We start from the raw sequence: 27,083 nt of genomic DNA, 5'->3' as shown, positions 1-27,083 counted from the left end.
ATATATATATATATATATATATATATATATATATATATATATATATATATATATATATATGATATAATCCAGTGATAAATAAATTTCTGATAATTATAATGATAATATTTAATGAAATAGAACAACAGTATATTCACATTTACACAGTAGCGAACACATGGTTCGTTCAGCAGTTTCTTTGACTGTTATTTCATCTAAGCCACATCAAGATATGGCGCTTGCAAGGCTCTATTTCTCTTTCAAACATCCGCAAAGACATCATAAAAATTGAAATTATACAACGCAAAGACCTTAGTACACTAAATATACAATCTGGAACTTCAGTGAGTCGAGTGGAAAATAAAACGAATCCTCCTATTGAAAGCTCGAGGTCGTGCTCGAAGAGACGCATTTATAATTTACACCTTTACATTTTTTGTACAAGTTTTAATTACGTCAGGCAGTTGACCCAACAAAAAATGTTTCATACATAATTATGTAGAATCAAATTATATATAATTTTACATTATTATATATAATTATGTATGAAATATGTCCATATATGTTAATACATATTACTTATATATATAATCATTGTATAATTATATCTATAATTTTATATATAATTTTACATAATTATGCATATTATTATATGTAATTATACATATGATTATACATAACTGTATAATTATATATAATTTTATATGATTATATATAATTATATATAATTATGTATGGACAAATTTTATATATAATTATGTATGAAAAATTTTTCACCGAGGAGATATCTTGTTGTGTGAATCGTTTAATTAAATTATTCGAATATTAAAGACTACATGTTTACAATTGTACAATGTGAAAATCTGAAATCGCTTTAATGGTTTCTGTACGACAGTGTCTAAAACTATTTAAATCCGTGGTTCTCTTTTTTCTCTTCATCGATCTTGCTTCGCCGCTGTTCCGCTGCGTTTTAGGAAATCCTCGCCGGGGACTCGATGGAATTTCATTGTGATTACAACGTTCTGTCGCAACGTTGATGTTCGCGGCGCGGGATTCATGTGCGACACTCCGCGATTATGAGGCAGAATATTCGTATATTTTATTATCGCGATTTCGGCACGATTCTCGTATAAACAAATCGAATGCCTCGATTACGAGCATCGCCCTCGTATGTGTAAAATGCGCGTCCTGCGGGATGTATAGAAAAATGCCCTTGTATATCTATTTTACTTAAACGCGAAATGTCCCGGGGAAGAAGGTGTACAACGGCGAAAGAATTCCAATTTCGGAGGCATGCAGAATCGGTTTTTCCTCAGCGAAATTTCACCCGAGGCAATACACCGCTCGTCACATTCCAATTTAATTCGTTTCATTTCATACACTAAGCTGATTGTATCGACGAGTCAATATACAAGTAAGGACAAATTTTCAGTCGTGCGATTTCGTCGGATATAATAGAATTTAACTCGCAATTATAGCACTTGGAGGTTTCATTCAATAGCTTCTGCTGTTGTTATATTTATAGGTATTCTCCGGATACAATAGGAAGTTTCTCTCACACATGTCCTTCTCAAAATAACAAGTTTATTATATATATGTATATGTATAGTATTCGCGAGGCTCCGTTAAAATCTTAATAAATCTGAGAGAATGGAAAGATAAAATTTCTTTATTTAATAACTGGTCATAATATTTTACGCATATATATGTTATGTATATATGTATAATTTAACGTGAAACATTTTTAAAATTTAACGTTGTGATTGCGCCTCCGACAAAATTCTCGCTTTGGCAACGGTCGGCACACCTTTCTTCGGAGACACCGCGATTGTACATTGTATATATGTGTGTATATATATATATATATATATATATATATATATATATATATATATATATACACACATATATATATATATATTTTTTTTTTTGACTCCATAAAGCAAATCCTTGATAAGCTTACGAAATACGAAATAATAAACTTTCTCTCTCTCTCTCTCATTTCCCTCTGTCTCTTAATCGTATTAATTGCGCTAATTTGCTAAGATATTTGCTAAGTATACTGCTTTATACGACGTTCTCTCGTCGCTTGCGCGGAGACGAGTCGAAGACAAGTCGTAAATCGACCGTCTTACGCGTTCCAACCGATCTTTCCCTCTCTCTCTTTCTCTCATCTTTATTGATCCCACATGCGCATCACTAAGAATAGGTAATTACGCTACTTTCGCATTGTACTATGTTTATCAATAGTCGACCTGCAATTTCACTATATCCGCGACTACAATCGAAGAAGCTCATCGCTCTCACGCGAGGCATTCGAGTATTCTCAAGATGCCCAACGGCGTCGATGATCGAAACTCCTGCGTCGCTCGGCGAAATCTAAACGAAGAACGAGCGTTGAGTGGCATCGACAAGGCGTCGTTCTTCGTTTGTGCGAATAAAAGTGTCGACGTCTTCATCCTATCATCGTAATATCACTATCGTATTCGTCACCCTTCTGATAAAAACGTGCGTGTTTACTAGTTGAATGAGTGCTCTTCCGGGCGTCCGTAATCTTTTAAAATTACGTAATCTTTCAAATCTTTTAAAATTACAATCATGTGAAGTTGAGATACAATCAAAACAGTTGCAACTGAAATGGTTGTAACAGAAACCGTCAATTTTTCAACTACTGATTATTAATAATTTTCCGATTATTAATAATTTGTCAACTATTCTGATTATACCAAATCTTCGACAATTCAATTATATCGAACCTTTTCAATAACGCAATTCTGGAATTCTATTGTCAAGTCATTCTTCGCATTTTGCCGTCCATATTTACCACCGAATGCCATCATCCGCCTTTAGGTATTTATATCGAACGCGATATTTACGTCAAATGAATGAAATTCGGAATTGGATATCGTGCTTAGCATTAAACGTGACACTAAAAGGGGGGCTGCTGTTTGATCCAAGAAGATTCCTATGATCTTAGTGTCAGGCTAAAATGAAATTTAAAGTTGATACTTAGCGTTAGGCGCGCCATCGAGTGGGTCTGCTTGCAGATTCGCGATTACGCGAATGTTCACGAAGAGGGACTGAATGAAATTCGTTATCAAACGGCCGCGCTCAAGACTCGCATTTATATTCGAGAAGTGAGCTTCGCTTTATGTACACTGAGAAAAGAAAGTATGGTATCAGCGAGATTTTACTACATTTTTTAGTTTGATTAGACCAAACAAATTATATAATTGATGCGATGATCTATCCATAGATTCAGTGATTGCGATTTAGTCAGCAACTCTGTCAATGTATCACATTGCTGTGCCGATACATGAGTAATTTTTGCTCAGTGAATACAATATTTTTGTCGGCTCAACCGGTGTTTTTTTCTCATTGTAATCCAATCAACGTTGAATCAGCCTTCGTGAATCTTGTTTCTCGGAGCCAAGTGTCTATTCAAAGAGATACTAGGCTCTGTCCGGATCTGAAGCGTAAAACCTCGCCATCTTCCTCAAGCAGATCCACCGCTGCTTGTCATTAACCATCGTCCCGAATATTTCGACATGTTAGTCCTACAGTTAATTGTACGCTCTCCAGGTGTGTGCGGGTGTGCGTGTCAATCCGTGGGATTTGTTTGTATGTTATGTGTATGCGTATGTGTATGTGTGTGTGTGTTCTTCGAGATGCCCGCTGTCGACTGTGGCTTTATTATTCGTTGAGCACGCAGGTGCGGACCAAGGCGTCGCAGACGGAGTAAGGATCGCAGTTGCTGCTGGGCCTTCTGTCCTCTAGGTAGCCCTTCTTGTCCTCGGCGACGCCGCGCGGTATGCGGATGCTGACGTTGCGGTTGGCTACGCCGGCGCTGAAATCGTGGATGTTGCTGGTCTCGCATTTGCCGGTCAGCCTGCGCTCGTTGTCCTTTCCTCCACGCGGGTCGTACGCCTGGATGTGCCTGAGGTGTTGCTTGCTCAATTTGTCGATTGCCTTCTCGATCTCGGCGATGCCGTTCTCGGCACGCATCGGCTTCGTCGAAAAGTTGGCGTGGGCTCCGGCACCGTTCCATGAGCCGTCCACCGGCTTCGGGTCCAAGGTGACGATCACGCCGTACTCCTCAGCAATGCGGTGCAGGATGAATCGGGCGATCCACAGATCGTCGCCGGCGTTGATGCCCAAGCACGGCCCAACCTGGATCCATAATTAAAGAAAAATATGATAATAACTCATAGTAGATGGAAGCATTTATTCTTCTTTATATTTCAGACTTGCACGATACGGAGAAATGTTAGATTTACCGCGTTGGTGCAGCATTTTTCATGAATTTGTCTCTAACGTCTCGTGCGCTTCATCAAGGAGAGAAGAATAATTCTCAAGTTTGTATTAGATGCTTCTTTACTTGATAAACTAAAATATTCACAAAACAAATCTCTAAGAAAGGCGGCTCCAATGTGGAAGCCAAACCTAACATTCCTCCTTTCCGAAGAGGATATATTACTGCGCATAGATTATCCGTTTTCGGGCATATAAACCTTGAATTGAGCAAATTATGAATATGTACAAAGTCCGCGTAATTATATTTCTGTTGAAACAAGACTATCGAATTGGATTTCCGGCAAAACGAAGGTCGCGGATTAAACGATTAATTAAATGAAATCCCTTTCGCGGGAACGCTTCAGTCGCTCGTCACGACGACGCCGACTACTCACCTGGAACTCCCATTGTGAGGGCATCACCTCAGCGTTGGTCCCGGAGATCTTCACGCCGGCGTAAAGGCAGGCTCTGTAGTGGGCCTCGACTATCTCACGGCCGATAACTTTGTCAGCACCGACGCCACAATAATAGGGACCCTGTGGTCCGGGGAAGCCGTTTTTGGGCCAGCCAAGCGGCCTACCGTCGAAATCCAACAAAGTGTATTCCTGCTCGATGCCGAACCAAGGATCTTGCTCTTTGACCGCCTCCATCGCCTGATTAGCGCGATAACGTTTGTTCGTCTTCGTCGGGGTCTTGTCGCTGTAGTAAGTGTCGCAAAGCACGAGCTTGTTATTACCGCAACGGAACGGGTCTTTGTAGATCGCCACCGGATACAGGAATATGTCACTGTTGGCGCCGTCGGCCTGGTATGTCGAGCTGCCGTCGTACGTCCATGTCGGCAGGTCTGCAAGAAACAATCGGAGAACACATTAATCTCTGATCGATATTTCATTAGGAACTATCGGCAAGATGGAAAAATCATTCACTCTCCACACTTTGCGAAATTACAAGTCAATTGTTATCAGCCGAAACTGTTCGTAACTGTTCGAGGCGTGATCGCGTATAATTTTCTGATCCTCGATTATAATAACCCTAGTTTCACAGTTCATTGGCGTTATATTGGCCCAATATTGATTACATTGACAAATATTGACACACATTGATCTAATACAGCCAATATATGGCCAATATTATATTATTATAAATAAAATATGAATAAATTTTCAATATCGCACAATAATATTAGTACATGATTGTACTAATATTGGTGCATATTAGAGGTATATTGAGTCAATAGAACTTAGTATGTAGCCAATATTAATAATAAATAAATTACCAATATTAAAAATTTTATATTGACTATAACATGCAAAGTATTTGTTTTACAATATTGGGCTAATATTGGGTATATTGGAGCGCAATTTGTAGCCAATATTGCTCTAATGAACTGTGCTACTGAGGAAGGTGACCAAATGTCCCAATTTCGCCAAGGTAGTTCTGAATTTTCACCCTTTGTGCCGGGCTATTTCAAAGCCATTTGGGACACCAATTTTCTCCGCATTCAGCTGAGTTGTCACGGTTTATCCCAATTTTGAGAATATTTCAAAATTTAGCTTGGTGTGAGTGAACTGAATGTTAGTAACTGAGATAAATTATAATGAAACTTGTGTCGAATTTGTTAAGATATTTCTGATAAAAAGAAAGTTCCTCAAGAACATTAATTGCTCTGATAAATATTGCTATTTTGCCTTTTCTTAATTTTGAAATAAGCATGACAATAGTTTTATCTTGACGATAGTTTGTCTTTTACTGTGTATAATAAACTTTCACTGCAGTTGAATTATTTTTCATATATCCATGTAAATCAAAAATTGTCGACGATCCTTTTTTTACCCAAATATGAACTAGGAAATTTGGTCATCTTAATTATTAGCTTCTTAACAATTAGTCGTTAATTGTTTTACGAAGCGTAGTCTTCGAATTGAAATTTTGGTAAACATAGTTCTCACACTGTAAAGTTCTAAAATTCAAAAAGTAACAAATATGATATTTTTTGGATTATTTCTAAGACTTGATCGCGCGTTGATTACTTTTAATTTTACGCCATATTCTCTCAGGAAGAATGTATGAAATCTGAGTTAATGGAGAAATGAATATTTAGTGCAATTAGCATGATTAGTTGGCAAGTCCCGAACCAATTCCTGAAGAATGTATCGTCGGGGAATGCTGTCACGTGCCAAGGCGATGGATATTTCGTCATATTTCGGAATATTAGCCGCGGGAAATTTATTCCAATTACTTAAGTTGTTGACTACAAACGGAGTTCACTGCTCCCGGCAAGCTTCCATCTTCTGGTAGCGTATTGCGAGATTAGATAACATTATTTCATTGACACGAGTGTCGAGATAAACAACTTTTCGCAACTAGCACGTGGCTACGAATAGGCGTTTGAATATTCGCCATCATTTCATCATCGTTTTATTAGCAATGCGCATAAGTTAAAGCTCGCTTTGAGGGACAAAGAGGTTTTCTGAGGAAATCGAAATTGAAGGCGGCCTCTTATGGTTGAACGAAAATGCGAAATAAATTTAAGTAAAAATCTCGCGCGTCTTTCGAGATACATTTATATTCTGCGAATGATATTACTCTAAAAATAACATCTTACATTTGTCGGAATGTCATTGATACTCCATTAGGAATTATAGACGAGTTAGAAAGTCGTCTACTATTAACTTTGCGAAATTGTGAATTAATGCGCAAATAACATAAAAAAAGCAGATAAGACAAACACAAACACTTTTAAGACACGTCTAAGGCCGCTATTAATAGTCGTTACGTGAAACTTGTCTCTTATGAGATACTCAGATCGGAATTTAGAGTTAGATGTGAATTTTCCAGCTGAGGAATCACAGTTACAAATGTCAATATAATGTATGACATGTGATGCAACTAAAAAACTCAGATCTAGCTTGAAATTCCAATCTGAGCATCTTAAGTGAGACGAGTTTCAAGCAACAACTAATCAGTAAATGTCAAGTAAGAGTAACATTACATCAATGTTATAATTTCGTATTCAATAATGTAACTGTTACATACAACATGTGTTACATTGCACTTACATTGAGTGGAAAATTATCACATAAATGTAACGTTACTGCTACTTGATGTTTACTGGGTATTAACCTTCTGCGCTGTAACTCGTACTTAAACGTAGCAATTAAAGAATGCTGTAATAATTGCTTCCTTAAACATCTTATCATTATATATTTTTTACACCGTTATCTTATAGTATCTCTTGCAAAGGAACGAAATATATTCTGACGAAATATAAAAACTTGACTTTTTTGTCACTTTATCTCTTTACATACAGAATGATTTATCGTTCAATTAGAAAATTGGACTTCGCTGGAACATGCGACTATATAATTACGAGGCACTCTTGACACTTTATCGGCCGGAAGCCTATTAATAGACTTTTTAAAAATCATGACTGTGAAATCAGAAGCATTAGATCGGTGTAACAAATTTGTCACGTTGGTCAAGTAAAATGAGAAACAAAAATATTTAATTTCGAAGGGTTAATGACTTCTACGAATAAAATAAACGGCACTGTATTTTTTTAGACATCTAACGCGAGGACTTTCTATTTTTCTTTTAATATTCAAACTCCCTACGAGAATTAAATGTATTGAGAGAAAAAAATACCGAAAAAACAATAAATATTTATTCAATAAATGCTGATTGTGTATTTACCATAAAGAAAGAAACGTAGAGGTTGAAAATAAATGAACAAGTACAAACAGCCAATTTCTATTTATCCAATTTTCAGTCAATTTATTGTGACGAAATCTCAGCGCGGAGGATTAAAGACTTTTTAAAGACTTTTTTTGGAGGTTTGTACTGTTTGTCTTTAGTTGGAGTTTCGTCGAAGAGGCGCCGTCAATCAATTAAAAGTCATGCGCGACCGAACGACGACCTTCGCTCACCGGAAGGATGTTTCGGCACGAAGTCTAAGGTCCTGGTCTTGCAACGTAGTCCTTCGCCGGTACCGTCGATCCAGATGTATTTCGCCTGAATCAGATTGTCGGGTTGGGGAAGGTCGAGGTATTTCTTCAGCAGGGTTTTGTCTAACGCCGCGTTCGGCGAGTCCTTCAGCATAGAGCGCGACATCGTGGTGCTGCAACAGAGAGAGAGAAGAACGGACGATTGGCCATCGATCAAAACAACTTTCCACAGCCGGGACAATATGGAAAAACTCAAGCGTGCCCGTCGCTGCCGCAACCGCAGCTGCGGCACGGCCGCCTCTCGTCCTCGATCGGCGGCATGACGCGCGTGCCGCATCCACGGTGCAGCGCGGCGTCACACACAGGGAAACACAAGAGCTTTCGTTGTGCTAGTGCCGCGGAAAGATAGGTGCGCCCACACGGGGCTTCACGCGCGGAGCACGCGAACCGTGCGTGCTAGAGCGTTGGCACGGCCATTGGCGCCGGCCGGATAGATTTTCCTCTGAATCGCGCTGAAAAGCTCGAGAGCGGAGAAACTCAAACGGCGAATTCGCGAACGGCGAGCAATGAATTTCGGAGCAGTGGCGGGAGACTCGTGACATGGAACGTTCTTTGCAAATCTAAAATTACAACAGTTCCGCGTAGAAGAGAGAGAAAGAGAGGGAGGGGAGGAAGAGATAGGGAGAGAAAGAGAAAGAGAGGAACTTTCCCGCGTCCCGGAAAATAGATCCTTCTTCACTAGTATGATGAGAGTTTTTGTGTTGCGAGATAAAACGCTGTTCCGTGATTGCAAGAGATATAATTGAAGTTTCAATCTCCTTTCTCGCGGCAGGAAGCTTTCATCGATCACGCGTGCGCGTTTTGTCGTGAAATTGTCGTTAATATTTTCATGTTACCTGGTATCTTATCATTATATATTTTTAACACCGTTATCTAATAATATCTCTTGCAAAGGGATCTGACGAAATATAAAAACTTGACTTTTTTATCATTTTATCCCTTTATATACAGAATGATTTATCGTTCCATTAGAAAATTGGACTTCGCTGGAACATGCGACTGTGTAATTACGAGGCACTTTTGACACTTTACCGGCCGGAAGCCTATTAATAGACCTCTTAAAAATCATGACTGTGAAATCAGGAGCATTAGATCAGTGCAACGGATTTGTCATGTTGATCAAATAAAATAAAAAACAAAAATATTTAATTTCGAAGGATCAATGATTTCTACGAATAAAACGGTATTGTATTTTTTTAAACGAAGACTTTTTATTTTTCTGTTAATATTTAAACTTCCTACGAGAATTGAATGTATTGAGAGAAAAAAATACCGAAAAAAAACAATAAATATTTATTCGATGAATGCTAATTTTTTATATATTTACTTAAGTTCAAATTCTTTTACTTAAATAGAGTAAACAATTACTTCCATGAAAGGCTAAGATTTTAGGGAAATATATATTCTTTTATTTGAGAAACACTTTTCTAAACACTTTTCCTCTCACTGAAAGAAAAATACTGAACAATTTTTTATTTGATATAAAGTTCACATTCACAGAAATAAACTTCAGATTCCACAAATAAATTTCCGAGTATCTTTTTTTTCAATGTTCTAATAATGTAGAAATAGACTGTAAGTGAGATCTGTCTTGCTAAAGAATATAGTAAATTTTTTAATAGCACATTTCAGTTTCTAAGATATAAATAGCACATATGAATTGAAAAGATAGTCAATTACTGCAGAATGTCGATTTATTTTTCACGATTGCAAAATTCTACAATAAATTTTATTATAAAATTCCCTCTCCGCGCGCGTGTAGTATAGTATATTTTCCATTCGATCAAAATTAATTCCGTTGCTGCCGTATATTTTCCATCTACATTTTCAATCATTAATTAGTTCTCGCGAGAGACGCACTTTCAGTCACCCGCGACACTTTAACGTCACTTGAGGCGATTCCAAATTAAAGTTAAATTAGTTAAAAGATAAAATAAAGCAACGCATTCCGGATTCTGGGTTATCTTAAAAAATACTTTTGTGAAGACGTTAAGAATACATCACAAACAAATAGTCATGGAAAAATGAAACGAATTAATCAATCACGATAATAATAGAACGCGCGTTATCTATCGAAAACAGTTTCCGAGACGTGTGCCTTATCAGCACTAATCAAAGATAGTGTACGCGAAAGCAACACATTACGAGTTCGTGCATTCGATCACGATTAACGATTGTGTTACGTAATTGTCATGGTGAAGACAGTGCACAGAGCGAAGCATTCAGCCTTGCCGAGGCGAAAGTTGTTGAAAGTTGCCGAAAAATTTTCCGCTCGATTGCCCGTCTCTCATACTGTTTCGATCGCCTCCCTCTCTCGAAGCGACTTTATATGGCATCGTTTAACCTGCCGACTAGCTCGACGACAAATGTACACGGTGAATGAGAGTATTGTGATATTAAATTGACATTTTGTCGGCCGGTATCGCCGGCAGAAAAAGTTAACATTCTATAGATTGTACAGAATGAACTTAAATATCTATTAGTTTAATGCAAAAGATTTGTCGTCTTCTTACACTGCACATAGTAACATTGAGAAAAATTTACATGAAAAGGAAAAAAACTGTAATATTTCCTTTATACTTCCTATAGACAAAAAAATATATACTAAATTCAAGTAAATGTTATTTGTTTCAAGTATTTCATAAGTATATATATCAAGTATCTCATAAATATATTCAAATTTATTCAAGATACATTTTGAGTCTTAATAAGTTTAGCATTTTAATCAAGAAAATTGGATTAAAGCAAAATTCGGTTTGCTCGCCACATTCGAGTTTCTTCTTCGATAGAGTTTTATAATATTCTCGTAAAGAAAATAAATTCTTCTTTTTAGTACATGATAAAATGAGCTAATGATAACAATAAGATAAATTTGTGATGAGTATGTTTGAAGACTATATGTAAGATTTTGTTGAAGATAACCTCACTATTCAAAAGAAGTAAACTTGATAATCACTTTTTTTAACAGTGGAACGATATTTTTCTGCGCGCATCACTATATATATATATATATATATATATATATATATATATATATATATATATATATATAAATCACAAAAAAAACTAAACCAACACTAAAAAAAAGTAGAATGGTTTGCAAAAGCTACGCGGGATGTTATAATTTAATAATTTCTCGTAGAGAAATGTAATAATGCCGCAACCATCAATTTGCGTGACTCTTATTGGCAATTGTAATGTTTGTAATGATTAAAAACTTGAGTCTTGATATATAAATTTACTTCAAAAAACGCACTGATATCCTTCCTCAATTATTCCAAGGCATTTCACGGCTGATTATCCTCGTTAGTCGAGCATTAGAGATATCTCAATGATTCTATATACATACGCTCTCTAAAGTGTACAACTTAAATCAAACATATCTTTAGGCAAGTAAGAGCTTAAGGCAGATGTTGGGGCCAATACTTAAACCAAATGTTGGGAGAATAATAATCAATGATATCTCAGCGAAATTTGTAGCACAAAGTCAGCTACGAAGTCTGCTCGTTTTCGAAAAGCTTCTGAACTAATGCAATTGAAGTAAAAGAAAATACACTTGTTTCACCCTGATTTATTGCATTAATGCAGAAGTTCTTCGAAAACGAACGAAGACCTACGGATGTATCTCCAGCCGAGGCTTTGATCGCACGCGTCTGGCATACAGTTACGGAATTACACAGACGGAAAACCCTTTGGCTTTCGATTTGGAAAGAGCCGATAATATCGAGTCACGATGAGTGGTATCGGTTGGGCGATCAGTCAGTCGGGCATGTACGTCGAAAAGATATTTGCTCGCGTCACATCGAAATTACATAATTCACACCACGTTGGCGTTCGCGAACTTAGCGATAGAAGCGTGATCACGATAACTTCCCCGGCCCAACATCGCCAGAAGAATCGAAGTTCCTAGAAATCGACGATATACTTTATCTATCTTCATACTTCACCCCACACGCAACACTGTGTGTTGTTTGTCCGGAACATCTTGTTAACGGATTATATGAGGCTTGTCTGACAAGACAAAAATCGGAAAGTGCATCGCGGAGGTCGACCTCCGTGCTTCGTGATCGTGCAATCGAGAAGCGACTTTTGCGCAAATCACCATAACCGTTGAACCGAGAAGACAATTACGCCTTGACGAACGTTGACTCACTCGTGTCGCAATTGCGAGATGATTACGACCAATCGAAGGTCCGATTGCAATCGAGAGTCCGGCGAGTGGACACTTTTTCGTATGTTGGCCGGCCACAGGTTAATACTTCACGTCGACCTGGTATCGATTGATTCCTCAGTGTGCGATTTGTCGTGACAACTTACTGCAGGAAACGTGCAAATCGAGAGAGATTTCGAATCAAACATCTTTTTCTAATGCGAGAATTCTCGCAATTGCTTGCAATTTTACGCGATAAATTAGAACCTTGAATTGAAGCCGCGTAATGATCACGAATTATCATTCTTATGTTGTAATTACACTGATAGCAAAAATATCCAAAATATAAAAAGTATTTCTTATTCGACAAATATTTGAAATTACACTAAGAGAAGAAAATATTTAGAAATTATTTGCGGGATATAAAATTTATTTGCAGAGATAAACTTTGTTACACAGAAATAAACTTTATATCCTACAAATAAATATTTAAGTAATTTTTCTCCGTATAAATAAATATGTTATTATAATAACAATTTGGAAGATATTCCGGACAAACAACACACAATGAAGATAGATAAAGTATATCGTCGATTTCTAGGAACTCAGCTTCTGGTGATGTTGGGCCGAGGAAATTATCGCGTGTACTGTATATGGATATTATAGTACCCATCGAATAAATATTTTTTTATTTGTCAATGGTCAATGTAGATGCCTAAACGCGGACGATATTATTGCGATTCCAATAGAAATGGAACAAGAATGACTTATAGAGTTTGGCGCGCAGACTGTGGAAGATCGTGGTATCGAAATCTACCATTCCGCGACAGGAATAAGGAAAAGGTCGCGCCATCAGATCCCTCGATGAGGGGAAGAGTCTGTTTCCCATGACTCTCGTACTCGGACACTTGAGTTTTCGTTTATAATTCAATGCGTAGTCCGGAGAATAAAGAAGGATGAAAATAAGTGCTGAGGTTAATGCACTTCCTGCAGAAGTCGCGCGGATGCGGCGCGAGTACGTTCGCGATGACGAGCGCGCGCGACCTTTGCCCAATCTGCGTCCGTTGTTTTGCCAATACGCACGTGAGCACCCAATGCGTCACACTTGTATATCTGCGCGCACCACGTGCCTCATCACGAAGTGATATCGTCGAAAATGAAATCACTGTTCACGAACAATTTTGATGTCGCGCGCGTGCTTTCGTGGTATTCTTTTGTTCCAAGAATCTCTGGAACGACGACTGCACGAGTTGGCGTTGGAACTTGGATTCTCTGTAACGCGATGCGTTCGTACATCTTTTGCGAAACGAGACGACGTAAATCCGTTCACTCGAAATGTGTGACGCGCGTTAGATCTGACGAATTTTGTAGAGTATATAAGTCTTAGAGAGAAAATTCAGAATTAAATTTGACAAGATTTATATAACACCTAAAAAAATATTATCGCATTCTCAGTGGAATCTTCTTACATGTATGGTCTCATGAGGATTCTTCAAAAAGAAAACAATTCTAAGCACGATAGTCTTCAAGTTCGAGAAAATTCGTCTTTTGTATGCGTACCAACGATCTAAATTTTAACTGTGACACTTGGAATTTTGCACCAGCAGAACGTTGTTTTGAGCGCCGGTCGAAAATGCGGTCGACTGATTGCGCATTGTATCGCGCATCTCGCGTGACAGTTTACAATAACAAAATTTTATCCCGTAGGATTATTGTGGAGAGCATTGTGTGAATATTATCTCGATAAAGCTTTCTTAGATATCTTCATCAAGGAAACGTCGAGCGGGGGATATCAAGGAGTACAAATTGATCATTCAAATATTTAGTAAAATTGATCGATAAAGAGAGAAAGTCTTGTAGCGTTGTAAGACATGGAAATGAATATTTAATGGAAAGATATCTGGAGACGGCTTTTTCCAAAATTGAAGTTTATTTTGGAATGTGTGACCTCACTGTTTTATACCACATACGTTACGCAACTCTACTTCATTGTTTAAGACTAGTAATTATTTAAAACAATCGTAAAGTCTTGTTAAATTCTTGATACTTTATTATTTAAAAATTACATGTAACACTGAAGAAGGTCCACGGATGGGCCGAAATGTTTGATGTTTTACATTTTTAATGTTCAATAAATTACCTACGTTGGTTTCCCAATATAGGGAACTGTCACCTATTTCCTTAGATTTTTATAGCACTAAAATTACTGTGCCTGAATTTCTATTAGACTTTCTTTATTTTTATTTTTGATTTAGTAATTATTTTAATGCAATTTTTAATAATGCGTTTGAAGATGACCACGAAAAATAGAAGGAGGGAATCAGTATATTTAAAATTAATTAATCTGTACCTGCTTGTACATTATATCGTAAATATTTTTGGCTCTTACGTTGTATTTCACATACAAAAATATAATCTCATCCTTAGCAAAATAATTTTATGTAATGATTTCAAGACGATTCTTCTAAGATCAAAAGAAAAATATTCTCAACCCCAAAAAAACTCTAGTTGCAAAATAGAAGAAGGTTTCCTTTCTCCAGGCGAAAAGTTTGACTTAAAAAATATTCTCCCCTAATGAAGTAAACTATTAGATTGATCAACATAAGTTCGTGCGGATTTTTAAACAAAATTGAAATGTATTTTATGTTAAAAACAAAAAATTCTAAATAATTATAATTTTATAATCATCCTTTCGTAAAATTCTTGTGCTTTCCCGATAAAGGAACGCTCCTCGTGATTTTACACGTCTTTTAAAGAAGCGAAGTTATACCGTCAAGAAAGTTGACGGTATAATGAGCGAAACAGATAATAATTGAAGGAGGTAATGTCGGATGAATATGGTGGGTGAGGCAAAACATCCCAGCCAAAGTCTAACAATTTTTACGGAAGTAAAAAAATATAATCCACCGGAAAATTTCATTACTGCCTTTCACTTTCAAGTCGTAACAGAAACAAATATACTTTTTTAAACATTATAAACATTTTAAATATACTTTTTTAAACATTATCATGTACACAAAATACCACAAAATACACTCCGAGATGTCAGCTATCAAAGATAAACATAGATGGCTAACTCTATGGAACTATTCTCTTAATATCAATATGCAAATGTCAACTAGACAAAAATCCGCACGAGTTTAGGGATCAACCCAAAACACTTGTGTCTCTCGTCGTTGATCTTGTCTACCTCAGTCAATTTTTATACGAAGTATGACCGGCTTTAATCTAAATGGTCGCTACAGACTTTCTTTACTAAACTTCACAAATAGATCCTATAGAAATGCTGTCCACATTTTTCATCTATATTTTTTAAACACAAGATACATGTGATATCGCAGTGTCTGTCGATCATTTATATCCATCTTAGTTAATTTCTCGTATCCAGGTAATATTCGCTACACTGAAAAACTCATTTAGTTGAGTTAACCAAGTTGGTTAAAATAAGGTGGAACAAATATTTTAGTTGTGAGAATAAATATTTGGTACTTTGAATCAAAGGTTTGATTTCTTGAAACAAAAACGAAATAGGTTTAGTTTCAAAGAATCAAATCTTTGGTAGAAAAAATGAAATTTTGGCCCTTATAACCGAAACATTTGTTCGACCCTATTTTAACCAAATTTTGATTAACCCAACTAAATGAATTTTTCAGTGTACGGCTGCGGGACTATTTTTTCGAACGGGCAAACCCCGAAGACGGACACAATTCGCGACGCGTTTGAGCGACTTTGTAACGAAATATCTACACATCTCGTGTTACGCACACGGCGCGCATTAGTGATTCCGCGCAATAAGGTCACACAGCCGGGAATGAACGTATAATTTACCGGTTTCCGCGACAGGTTGATCGGCGTTTCGAGAAAGCATCTGGGACGAACGGATGAACGGGGCTCGAAGAAAACAAAAAGAAAAGAAAGAAGAGCGAGAAAAATGTCGCAAAATACATAATGAGGGGAAAGAAAGCGCGGGAGTCCGCTTTGGGCGACGCTATCCTTGACCTCCTATATTTAAAACGCCAACGACTCATGCACCAGCGACGAAACTCGCCCGATCACGCTCTCCCACTCGGGGGAAGCCGAGGAAAGACGAAAATATTATCCCCCGACACGAACAAAGAGGCGTCCAAAGAGGTTGACGAGAGAATACGAAAGATATAAGACGATAAAACATCAACTGACGTGTTTGCTTATCAAACCGTTTGGCTCGGTTATCGCGTTATTTTCCTACGGTTAGCCACTAGCTACGTTCGGAACAAATATCACCAGATACGAATCGATCAGTTCCATTTTTCTCGGCTGGATTATTATTAATTTGTCCGGGGAAAATTATTACAACCTTACACTCAGCGTGTTATCAGTCTCCGCTGTTATTATCGCGCTCACGAGATCAAAAATGCTTTTTCCGCGGATTCGGCATTAGCTATCTGTGTATGTGTGTGTCATCGACCATTTGTAGTCTATTTCCGACAGTTAGTCGATAGTGTTATTCTCCACGTTTGCGTTAACCTATACATAAAAAAAGCAACATAGTTCGCCCATACATAAATCCAATTACATATAATATTAATTATATATTAAATAATATATACATAAAATTATATATTAAATATAATCCATAAATCTATTATGCCAACTAAATTAATATAGCGAAAATTCGTATTAAAATTAATATTCGCTCATACTAAATAGTATAAAAATATGGAACAATTGATCCCGTAGTTGCTGCGACTATAAAGCGATTGCTGAGTTACTGTGTTGCAGCAGCGACGATATCTGGTTGCTCTGATTACACAGAAAAAAATGATTGATTCAACTAAAATTACAGTTACTTCTGGTGGTAAAATGGTAGTATAACATGCGTGAAGTTATTATCTCTAGCATTATAGTAAAATTTAATAACAATAAATGGTTTTCCTGATCATAATTTGGAGTAATTATTTCTTTGTATGATTATAATTATACATTTAAACATTTACAATTAAGCATTTTTTTCAGAGTACTCAGAGAGTATCCACACGGGAAAAAAGCTTGGTTGGGTCAAGCAAATATCTGCTGAAATATACACGAATCAGAAATTCCATTTGAAGTTATCGAAATCTATTCAAATTAATTAGGATTTCTTTTTTTTGTTATTAATCTCAAAACCCTAATAGATAAGACCCCTAATAGATAAAACCCTAATAGATAAAATAGATAAAATTATCATAAGATAAAAATTACCATAAGATAAAATTACCATAGATAAAAATTAACATAGATAAAATTTACTCAGACCAACTTTTCAAACGTTATTTTACTTTTGCTTAGAAACATTTCTTAAAAACATGTGTTTTATTTTTCCATCGTAACTTTTTCTAGCTTTATTGAATCACGAAAACATTAACAGATTCATATTCCTCGATGTTTTTTATACCGATTTTACGAAAAAAAAAAAAAATTGAATTTCGACCATTTTTCCGAAAGTTAAGAGCAAATAAATAGCTGAAAGTTATCCATGCTTTATGTTTACGTAACCTTTTGACGTTTAAGATTTTATGACTAACTTAAAAAGAAATCTGGTCATTTCAACTGGAATTTTTCGGTTTGTTCATATCTCGCCAGAGATTAATCGAACGCTTTTGTCCATATACGGTAAATGTCATTCCAATTTTTCGGTTCCAATTCTGATTGTCACGATCAGATCAGGCGTTGATACAGTTGACGTACCAAAATAATTGAGTCACATTAGCCGTGTATATTACTATCGCGCCAAGATAACTAGGTTGCTCAAAACGAAATATTTCCGATTATGTGCACCATATCTGATTTTTCTATTCCGCGTATGATCGCGCACTCTCTCGTCGCGGAGCAATATTTCCCGATATCGCGCTTTAATTACATGCAGCGCGAGAAGTGAACGCAAGGCGTTTCCTCCACTTCTATCTACTCTATTATCTGCACTCAATGATCTTTGATCCGCGAAGCGCGTCCGGATTTTTCCCATCATTTTTTCTGCCCCTTATCAATATTTTGTATGTCGAGAGAATATTTTTAACGATGAGACGAGACGAGAGATGTTCGAGCGCGGCCCTTATGCCATCAGTCGTTACGCAAGAAGAAAATGAGAATTACGCCGCGCTCGCAGCGCGAACAGCGTACGCCTAATTTATTTGAAATTCAATGCGGTCGAGAAGCACATTCGTCTCTCTATTCGTCTTGACGCGACATTTAAATATCACAGAGCGAGGATTATGTCGGAAGTGTTCAAGAGTGTGTAACGCCAATCGAATCGTGCAGTTCTTTCATCTAATAATATATGGCTCACTAAAAAAAAATTATCTTTGTATTTTGTACTGAAATATATTTGATGTACATAAAAAGTACATAATATAGTAAATGTCACTGGTTTCGAGTATTTCATAAGCTTATATATTCGGAAATTCGTCATCAGTTCATTATATGTATCAAATTTGTTTAAAACACGTTCTGAATCCCTGTTTTAGCCCTTCAAATATTGAATTAAAAGAAAAATCCGGTTTGTTTACTACATAGAGCTAATATTTTCTCAGATGGAGTTCTGCAATATTCTTGTAAAGAGAATAAATTCTTCTTTCGAGCACATGGCAATAAGTTCTTCTAAACTTCGTAATGAGTACAGTTCTTTGCTGAAGATAACCATTATTTAAAAGTGGAAGAATAAACCGAGGAATCGCTTTTCTTAACAGTAGAATGATATTTTACTCGATTTGGTTGGCATTATCGTATTTTTACTTGCGTCCAGTACATGAGGAAGCAAAGCACACATAGCGACGATTAAATTTTCGGGTTGCAATTATCAAACATTTGGTTGATTCTATTTCAATCAAATTTTCGTTTCGACAACAAAGTTCTTCTTTCAGTGCAGAATAATGGACTCCGACGATAGCGTTCATCATTCAGGGAAGTTTCACGCAGACGAGGGACATCGATTAATTTATGTTGAATCGTCGCGAAAATAGCAAATATGTCTTATCACGACATCGTGATAAGCGCAATATTGCAGACAGGATTATAGATAATTAGGACGCGCACAACCTCGGCCGCCACTTCTTTAAAGCTTCGCATATATTTCAAATCAATTGTATTTAGATCTCCATACGCGCGGAATAATTTGCTGGAGACATTTTTTTTCTCATACGTGCTCTCGTGCGAGCAAAGAAAGTTGAAATTCAATTGTTGAAACCGATTATTTATTCTACTTAAATAGGAAAATTTATATTTAAGTAAACATGTGTGTGTGTGTGATGTTAGTATCGACCAAAAAATATTTCTTCATTTTTAGATACTTTTTCTCTCAATGTACATTAGGTATTCTTTCACACATCTAATGGAGTTTGTATTTTTAATAGCCAAACGCGAGAATTTAGAAAAATATCCAAAAAATAATTTTTGCAATACAATCAACTAATCTCAAATAATCGCTATGCGTTTCTTCCTTTTAGTTAACAATGTAATAATTAATTATTTTCCGATTTTCAGAAAAGCCGACTCGTTACTCTCGTCGTTTTCCGTTGTTCTCCTGCCGATCTATTATTTTACATCTTGTGCAATATTCTACACAGCAACAATGTATACTTTAACATCGCTCGAATTAATATCCTACGAAGACGTGAATAACTCATTCACGTGAGCCCTTTGTGCGCGTGTGTGTACGTGTATAACGGCGTCGCGTCTTTTCATGCCACGAGAGTGGTCTTCATCAACAACTCGCTCTGTAACGGAGCGAGAAAGCTCCGCCGGGGCTGACGACCCTAACTTGGGCCACATTCCATTAACCGTGTAATCGTTAATCTCGCCGAGAGCCGCCGATTACTACAACTCGCGTCTTTAATAGCGCAGCGTAATTACGCGTGAGTAATGCGCTGCAACGGTATCGATACCGCCGCCGTTAAATACAATATGCTGTCGACCTTTACCACTCTCAGTGTCTCGCAATGTTTTCGTCCCGGGTAAATTTACACCTTTACGATTGCGCGCGCTCCAAGTGTGTGTATCGTTTTAAGTATGGAAATCTGCTCCCTCGGCCTTTATCTGCTCTCTCATACTTTATCATCTCCAAATAATTTTGATTTACTACTGTTTCCAGCGTTTTCCCTTTGATGCGTGTAGCAATGATTTATGAGCGCAATTCCGCGCGTATTCAAACAAGGAAAGAGTGTAATACAGAAGCGACTTAAAATATCAACCAAGCTTTCGACCAAGCAATACACAGCTAAACAAACACCCGACGTTATCTATGGAAAAAATCCCAGTTGAGATGATAGTAAGTAATAGAGTTACTCTACTCTGGTAGCAGAGTTTGGCCATAAGAGAATAACTTTTGATTGGTCCGTTGTGTTTCGTCAAATCCAACACAATATTCAATTACAGTACGCCTATGGCAGTAACTCAGGTTAGGTTAATAAAAGATAGACAAAGAGAGAGATTGAAAATATATCTCTCTTTCTCGCAGGATTTTGACGAAACCGCGCGTTATGGCCAAACTCTGCATAGAATGACTCTAGTAAGTAATAGTGATTTCAAGTGTGCAAAGGTTGGATAAACGCTCCCAATTTCTTTGGCAGCGGAGAATCGTCATGAAACCGTTGTTTCGCCAGGAGAATGAGTAAACAGAGATCGATGTCATTGCGACTCTGTGACAATACACCTGACAATAAATTATGACATTTGTAATAATCATTAAAAGTGGCTAACGAACAATTTCTTGGCATCCGCGATTTATACAGGTGTCCCTTTAAAGTACACGGTGTCTCACAATTTATTTGCAGACTTTCTCACCGACGCGATCGAACGGAACAGTTTTGTACTTTATACAGTTATGCACCATTGTTTTCGCGTGGACAATGTGATCGCGCGTTTGGCTAAAAGTATAGTTTAAAAGTATTTTGCTTTAACCTTCTAGAACATTAATCGTGAATACGTTTTTATTTATACGATGAGACCTTGGCGGATATTCGAGAGAAAATATTCAAACTTTCAAACATCTTCGTTTTTCAATCAACGATTCCTTCGTTGTTCATTAATCGTGATTAATCATTAACGTTTGAAGTAAGTTTACAGTATTTATTATTAACTATTGACATTTAAGTAGCTAACGAACGAGTAGAGACGAATTTTTGCGCTTCTCTCAGACAATACACGTGCCAAACGAGAAACAAAGCTTGGTTGAGTAAAAATTTCTGAACATAAACTAGCCAGAAATTCCGCTTGAAGCTACCAAAATTCTACTCAAGTTATCTACTCATGCAGATCTTGTTAATTTGAACGAAATTCTGGCAACATCGACTGGAATTTTCTGGTTCGCGTTCGTGCTTTAGCAGAAATTGGTCAGTCTAACCAAACTTGCTTATGCGTCTCCGCACAGTCATGACGGAAAAGCGCGATAAAACAACGTCAGCATTGAAGAACGAAGTGTCCATTTAAGACCCGATCGATCTCACCGACCTTGCTCGGCCGTGTTCAAGACTCTACCAACCTCAGACACCTGCCAACGGTGATCCACGAGGTCTGCTCGGCCAAGGCGGCGCGCAGGAGCCTGGGCCCGCAGATCCTGACGAGGATGTTGCTGCTCATCGTGACGGAGTCTCGGCGGACGTGCGCTCGCGAAAAGAACGATCACGGTCGACAGAGGAGCCGCGGGAAAGAGAGCAGAAAAGCGCTGCGACGTCGGACGAGGAGAAAGAGCTCGAGGGAGCAACGCACCCTGAGTACTGGACGACGTGGAGAGAGAGTGGTACCATTTATATGGGCGCCCCTCCCCAATCGCGATCGGCGCCTCAGGAGGCCCGACGGAGACCAGCACGTCTCGTCTCGTTTCTTTTCCCCCCCTCGCCTCCTCTCCTCTCCGCGCCCGTCGCTCTGTCCGCGACGATACCGCGGTAAACAAACCACTCGGCGACCCCACCTGCTGGTAATCCACCTGACCGACGACGACGTGCCGATTGCGCCACGTGCCGAATACGTAGCAGCGGCCGAGATTTAACGCGAGGCCGGTCGATTTAAATGTAGAAGAGACGGAGAGCGTGAGCGGCGAACGTGGGCCAACAGCTCTTACACGCGGGGGCTCGTCCATTCTCTTTTTTTTTTCTTTTCTTCACGCGTTCTTCATTTCGTTTCTGTCATTCTCTCACCGGGAGAGGGAAGGAAGGGAAGGGGCGAGAGAATAGAGAGGCTGTGTGATCCATGAAGAGCGAGATCCGCGATTCGCTCTTGGCTCTCGCGCTTCATCTCGACGCGTTGTTTTTAATTCGCCGCGTAGCCGCGTCGACGCCGATTGGTTGTTACTTCGTTGATACAATCTCTCCCCCGACGCATCCCTCGTCCTGAGTGTGCGAGAGTGGTGTTTTGGGATTAACACGGGGTTAATTGATCCCGAGAAAAAGAAACGGCATCCAGCATCACGACGACGACAACTACGACTACGAGGGCTCGTCCGTTCTCCATCAGCGTTAATTTGATTTCTTCTCTTGTTCGGGGACTGACAGAGCGCGGCTCATGAAGCACGAGGACTGCGGATTCTGCTTAATTACCGCGATGGAATCGGTGCTCGAGATCTCGTCGTGTCATTGTGAATTTTATCGCCGCGCCGTTGTATCGAAGATATCGGTATTTCGGAAGTGCGCGCGACCTTTTGGCTATCAGTCGTCCAGAAATATCCGCTACGTTCGGATCAGTACCGATAATTATCTTTAAACCGTTTTTCCTTGATGTAGAGACTGTGAGGGATAGAAGCCAATAAAAACGTCGGATCGAGCGACAGTTGGAAACAAAGCGAGGTGCATGCTCGCAGTACGCCGCGATGAGTGTGTGAGTCAAAATAAACATGACGAAGTGTCGTGTCGATGTTCATTCTAGTTGAATATTGATAAGTATCTGTTTCCGATGGATGACATGGCAAATAGAAACTGGAGGAAGTATTAGACGTGTATAACTGATGAAAAACAAGCTAAATCCGCGCAGCTGAAGTTTAAAATAAATAAATAAAGCACGATGGAAGAAAGTGAAAATATAGAGGAAGTGATAGAGAGAGAGAGAGAGAGAGAGAGAGAGAGAGAGAGAGAGAGAGAGAGAGAGACACGAGTTGAAAATCGTCAAGACATTTTGTGTCTGGAACGTCAATTGGTCAAACCATAGGCGGAAATGAAAGAAGAAAAATAAAATGTGTCATGTGTGATTAGCGCTCGTTTATTGACGTGTAAAAAATGTTAACGCGAGCAGAGAGGGAGAAAGGAGGAGGGCGCTCAAAAGAGCGATTGGTCAAGCAGTTAATCGCTGTGAGAACCGCGTTAGGAGCGGAAATATGGTCAATGACTTCCGAAAAGCCAAACGATGCACTCGGATACTTTAAACACTACGTGTTTAACGTGTAAATACGCGGCCGTCGGGTCTTAAGTTTCAATACTTTTTTCTATGTAAACATCGTACTCAAAAAGTGGAGACGAAAGAGGAAATCTTTCAATCATAAAAACGAAAACGCACGCAAGAATTGCGAGTGAGAAGTCGTTACTTTCGTGTATCTTTCCAAACGAACTGTACGACTAATTGTATGATCTTAAAGCTGAACTATTGCAGCAAGACTGTACACTCAGAAAGAAGTACTTGAAAACTTATTTCTGGGGGAAAGGAACATGAAGTTCATTCGCAAAAAGAAACTTTGTTTATAATAATATGAAATTTATTCGCAAAAATAAACCTTATAATAGTATAAAGTTTATTGGCAGAAATAAACTTTATTTCATAGAAATAACCTTTATATCCCCCACATACAAATTCTCAAGTGTTTTTCTCAGTGTAACGTAATTAGCTGAGTTATTAATTAGAATTAATTAGTTTGCTTGGATTGAGTGTCTCGTTAATTGAGCGTGTCTATACAATTAATTTACGACGCCGCCATCGGGTACTAAATTACGATTTTTTTTTTCCATATAAAAATCGTACTCAGAGTGAACACGTGAGAAAACTTCTCAGTTATGAAAACGAAAATACTCGCAAAAAATACGAGTGAATTGCTCTGCTTTCATGTATCTTTTGAAGTGAACTATACCACTGATTGTAGAGTCTTAAAACTAAATTGCACACAGAAAAATATCATTCTACTGCTAAGAAAAGCAACGATTATTCAGTTTACTTTTTTTCTTTTAAGTGGTTATCTTCAACAAAGGATGTTTTCTAGATAATAATCTTAAAATATACTCATCATAAATTTAAAAAAGCTCATTATCATGCACTCGAAAGAAGAATGTATTCTCCTTGCAAGAATATTATGAAACTTTATTGAAGAAAAGGCTGTCTCGATTCTTACGTAGTAGGGTAAGACGAACATTTGCTTTAATTTAACGTTCTCGATTGAAAAGCCAAGGTTATTAAGATTCAAAATGTATTTTGAACGAATTTGGTGCTTTGAATAAACTTGTGGTGAATTTGCGGATATACAAACTCATGGAATATTTGGAACAAGTACACGCAAAAAAATGATTTAGTAATATCAGCTAAGTCGCGGTAGCTGATTCAAACTTAGACAAAAGGCTAATCGTTTAGCTGTCACTGTTAAGAATTGGCTATGACAGCTAAGATGCATTCGCTATGAAATACAAATATATTAGGTGACATTAAAAATGTACATTATTTCAAGTAGCTAAGAAAATGGCAGTTATTCCTAAATTTCTTATCGTATGCATATATTAAAGAAATTTGCCGTACAGCTACAATCATTTGTTACAGTCATTTATTTCTAACAGCTAATATATATATATATATATATATATATATATATATATATATATATATTAGCTGTTAGAAATAAATGACTGTAACAAATGACATAACATAACATATATTTCTATAAAAATAGATAACTAATATTTCTCGCTGTAGTGCCTAAGTTTAATAGAGAATAAATTTAGCTTCGGTAGTATCTACATTAGCTGTCCCTATTTCAGTGACACATCTTATCTGCTACAGCTATTTTTTAGCTCTGGAAGCTAGTTCTTTTTTGCGTAACATTTACCTGAGTGTGGTATTTATCTGCGTGTATTACACGGCAAAGAGTGTAACGCAATTAATTGATACAAAGATTAGTTTATCCGGATTAAATGTCTCGTCAATCGAGCGTGTCTAAAAATTAATTTACGATCTATTGATAACTAAACAAGCATGACCGACCAGGTATGCACTGCGCGTTCACGTGATCGTGACTCGTTTAATCAGTTCACTGACGATACCGTCGATATTTACGCGACGTTACGCACGATTAACACATATTCGAAAACAGTCTCGGGGGATATCTGCGTGCGTCAGACAGACATACACATGTGCGTGCGTGAATCGATATTGTGTCTCGCGTCGATATCGCGCGTGCAGCCGCAGCCTGGGATGCGGTCAACAAATTTCAGGAATTCGACAATCCGACGTGCGCGATTAATACGGAGGGATATCGATTCAATAGATACTGTACGTGACCAGTTCAGAACGAATTTTTAACAAGAACGTCCGTGCGACGTCGATAACTCACGAGCGGCTTAATGGAAATGCGGCGGATAATTATTAATTTCAAGGCTTAGGAGTGCAGGAGGTGCGTTCGCGCGTCGAATCCAGACTCGTTGCCTACGAACGTTGTTTTGTAGAGACATAATTTTTGCAAATGCCACACGCCGACGCACGCGCGTGTACATACAGAAAAGCAGAAAAGTGCATACTGCGTTCAAGCAAATACTACTTGCTTCAAGTGTGTCATGAGTTCACATATCAATCATGAGCTATACGATATATAATTATAGATCATATAATTATAGATCTACCATAAGTATTTAATTTATTCAAAATGCATTCTCAATAAGTTTAATACTTCAGTGGAGAATATTAAATTGAAGCGAAAATTCGATTTGTTTATTAGATATATTCGAGCTTCTTCTTTGATAAAGTTTTATAATATTTTTGTAAAAAGACAAAATTCTTTTTTTGAGTACAATAATGAGCTCGTATATCGTATATCGAGTTTGTAATAAGTATATTTTAAGACTGATATTAAGAAAATATTCTTTAGTATTATAAAGTATTAAATTCTTTTTTTGAGTACAATAATGAGCTCGTATATCGTATATCGAGTTTGTAATAAGTATATTTTAAGACTGATATTAAGAAAATATTCTTTAGTATTATAAAGTATTAAATTCTTTTTTTGAGTACAATAATGAGCTCGTATATCGTATATCGAGTTTGTAATAAGCATATTTTAAGACTGTTATTAAGAAAATATTCTTTAGTATTATTAAGTATTATATATATTAAGTATTGTTATTAAAGTATAATATTTCTCATTATTAAATTAGTATATTATCAAGTATTATTATTAAAATTCTCATTATAAGCATCAAATTTGTTCAATATAAATTCTGAACGCTAGTATAAGCTTGGCATTTTAATTAAGAATATTAAATAAAAAAATTCTGTATATTTATACTATATAGATTTAAATTTCTTTTTCGCTAAATTTTTAGAACATTTTAGTAAAGAAAATAAATTCTTCTTTTACATAAATAATAATGCGCTTTTCTCGAATTGACGATGAGTATATTTTAAGACTATTATTACGAGAAAATATTCTATAATATTAATACGAGATGTTATTATTATTACTGTAT

At 37.3% G+C, this 27,083-nt stretch overlaps 1 protein-coding gene across 3 annotated transcripts in view; it reads right to left on the bottom strand.

Annotated features, from left to right (window-relative positions):
* Positions 1-1,472: 1,472 nt before the first annotated feature.
* LOC116845604 (glutamine synthetase 2 cytoplasmic) overlaps positions 1,473-27,083 on the bottom strand; it is a 57,369-nt gene continuing 31,758 nt past the window's right edge. The window contains exons 1-4 of one of the 3 annotated variants that reach the window (XM_032818490.1): positions 21,920-22,173; positions 8,199-8,389; positions 4,668-5,116; positions 1,473-4,149 (exon numbers count right to left, since the gene is read on the bottom strand). In XM_032818490.1, the coding sequence (XP_032674381.1) occupies positions 3,673-4,149; positions 4,668-5,116; positions 8,199-8,389; positions 21,920-22,017 (1,215 nt within the window). In that variant the 5' untranslated portion in view covers positions 22,018-22,173 and the 3' untranslated portion in view covers positions 1,473-3,672. Of the gene's footprint in view, positions 4,150-4,667; positions 5,117-8,198; positions 8,390-21,919; positions 22,174-27,083 lie in introns of those variants that run through there. The other 2 variants (XM_032818492.1, XM_032818491.1) reach the window with 2 other exon arrangements.

Source organism: Odontomachus brunneus, unplaced genomic scaffold (genome assembly GCF_010583005.1).
Source record: "Odontomachus brunneus isolate Ranch 3 - 2012 unplaced genomic scaffold, Obru_v1 Obru_scaffold_053, whole genome shotgun sequence".
Lineage (NCBI taxonomy): Eukaryota > Metazoa > Arthropoda > Insecta > Hymenoptera > Formicidae > Odontomachus > Odontomachus brunneus.
The sequence above is the reverse complement of the archived record's forward strand: the minus strand, read 5'-3'. Positions and strand labels throughout refer to the sequence as shown.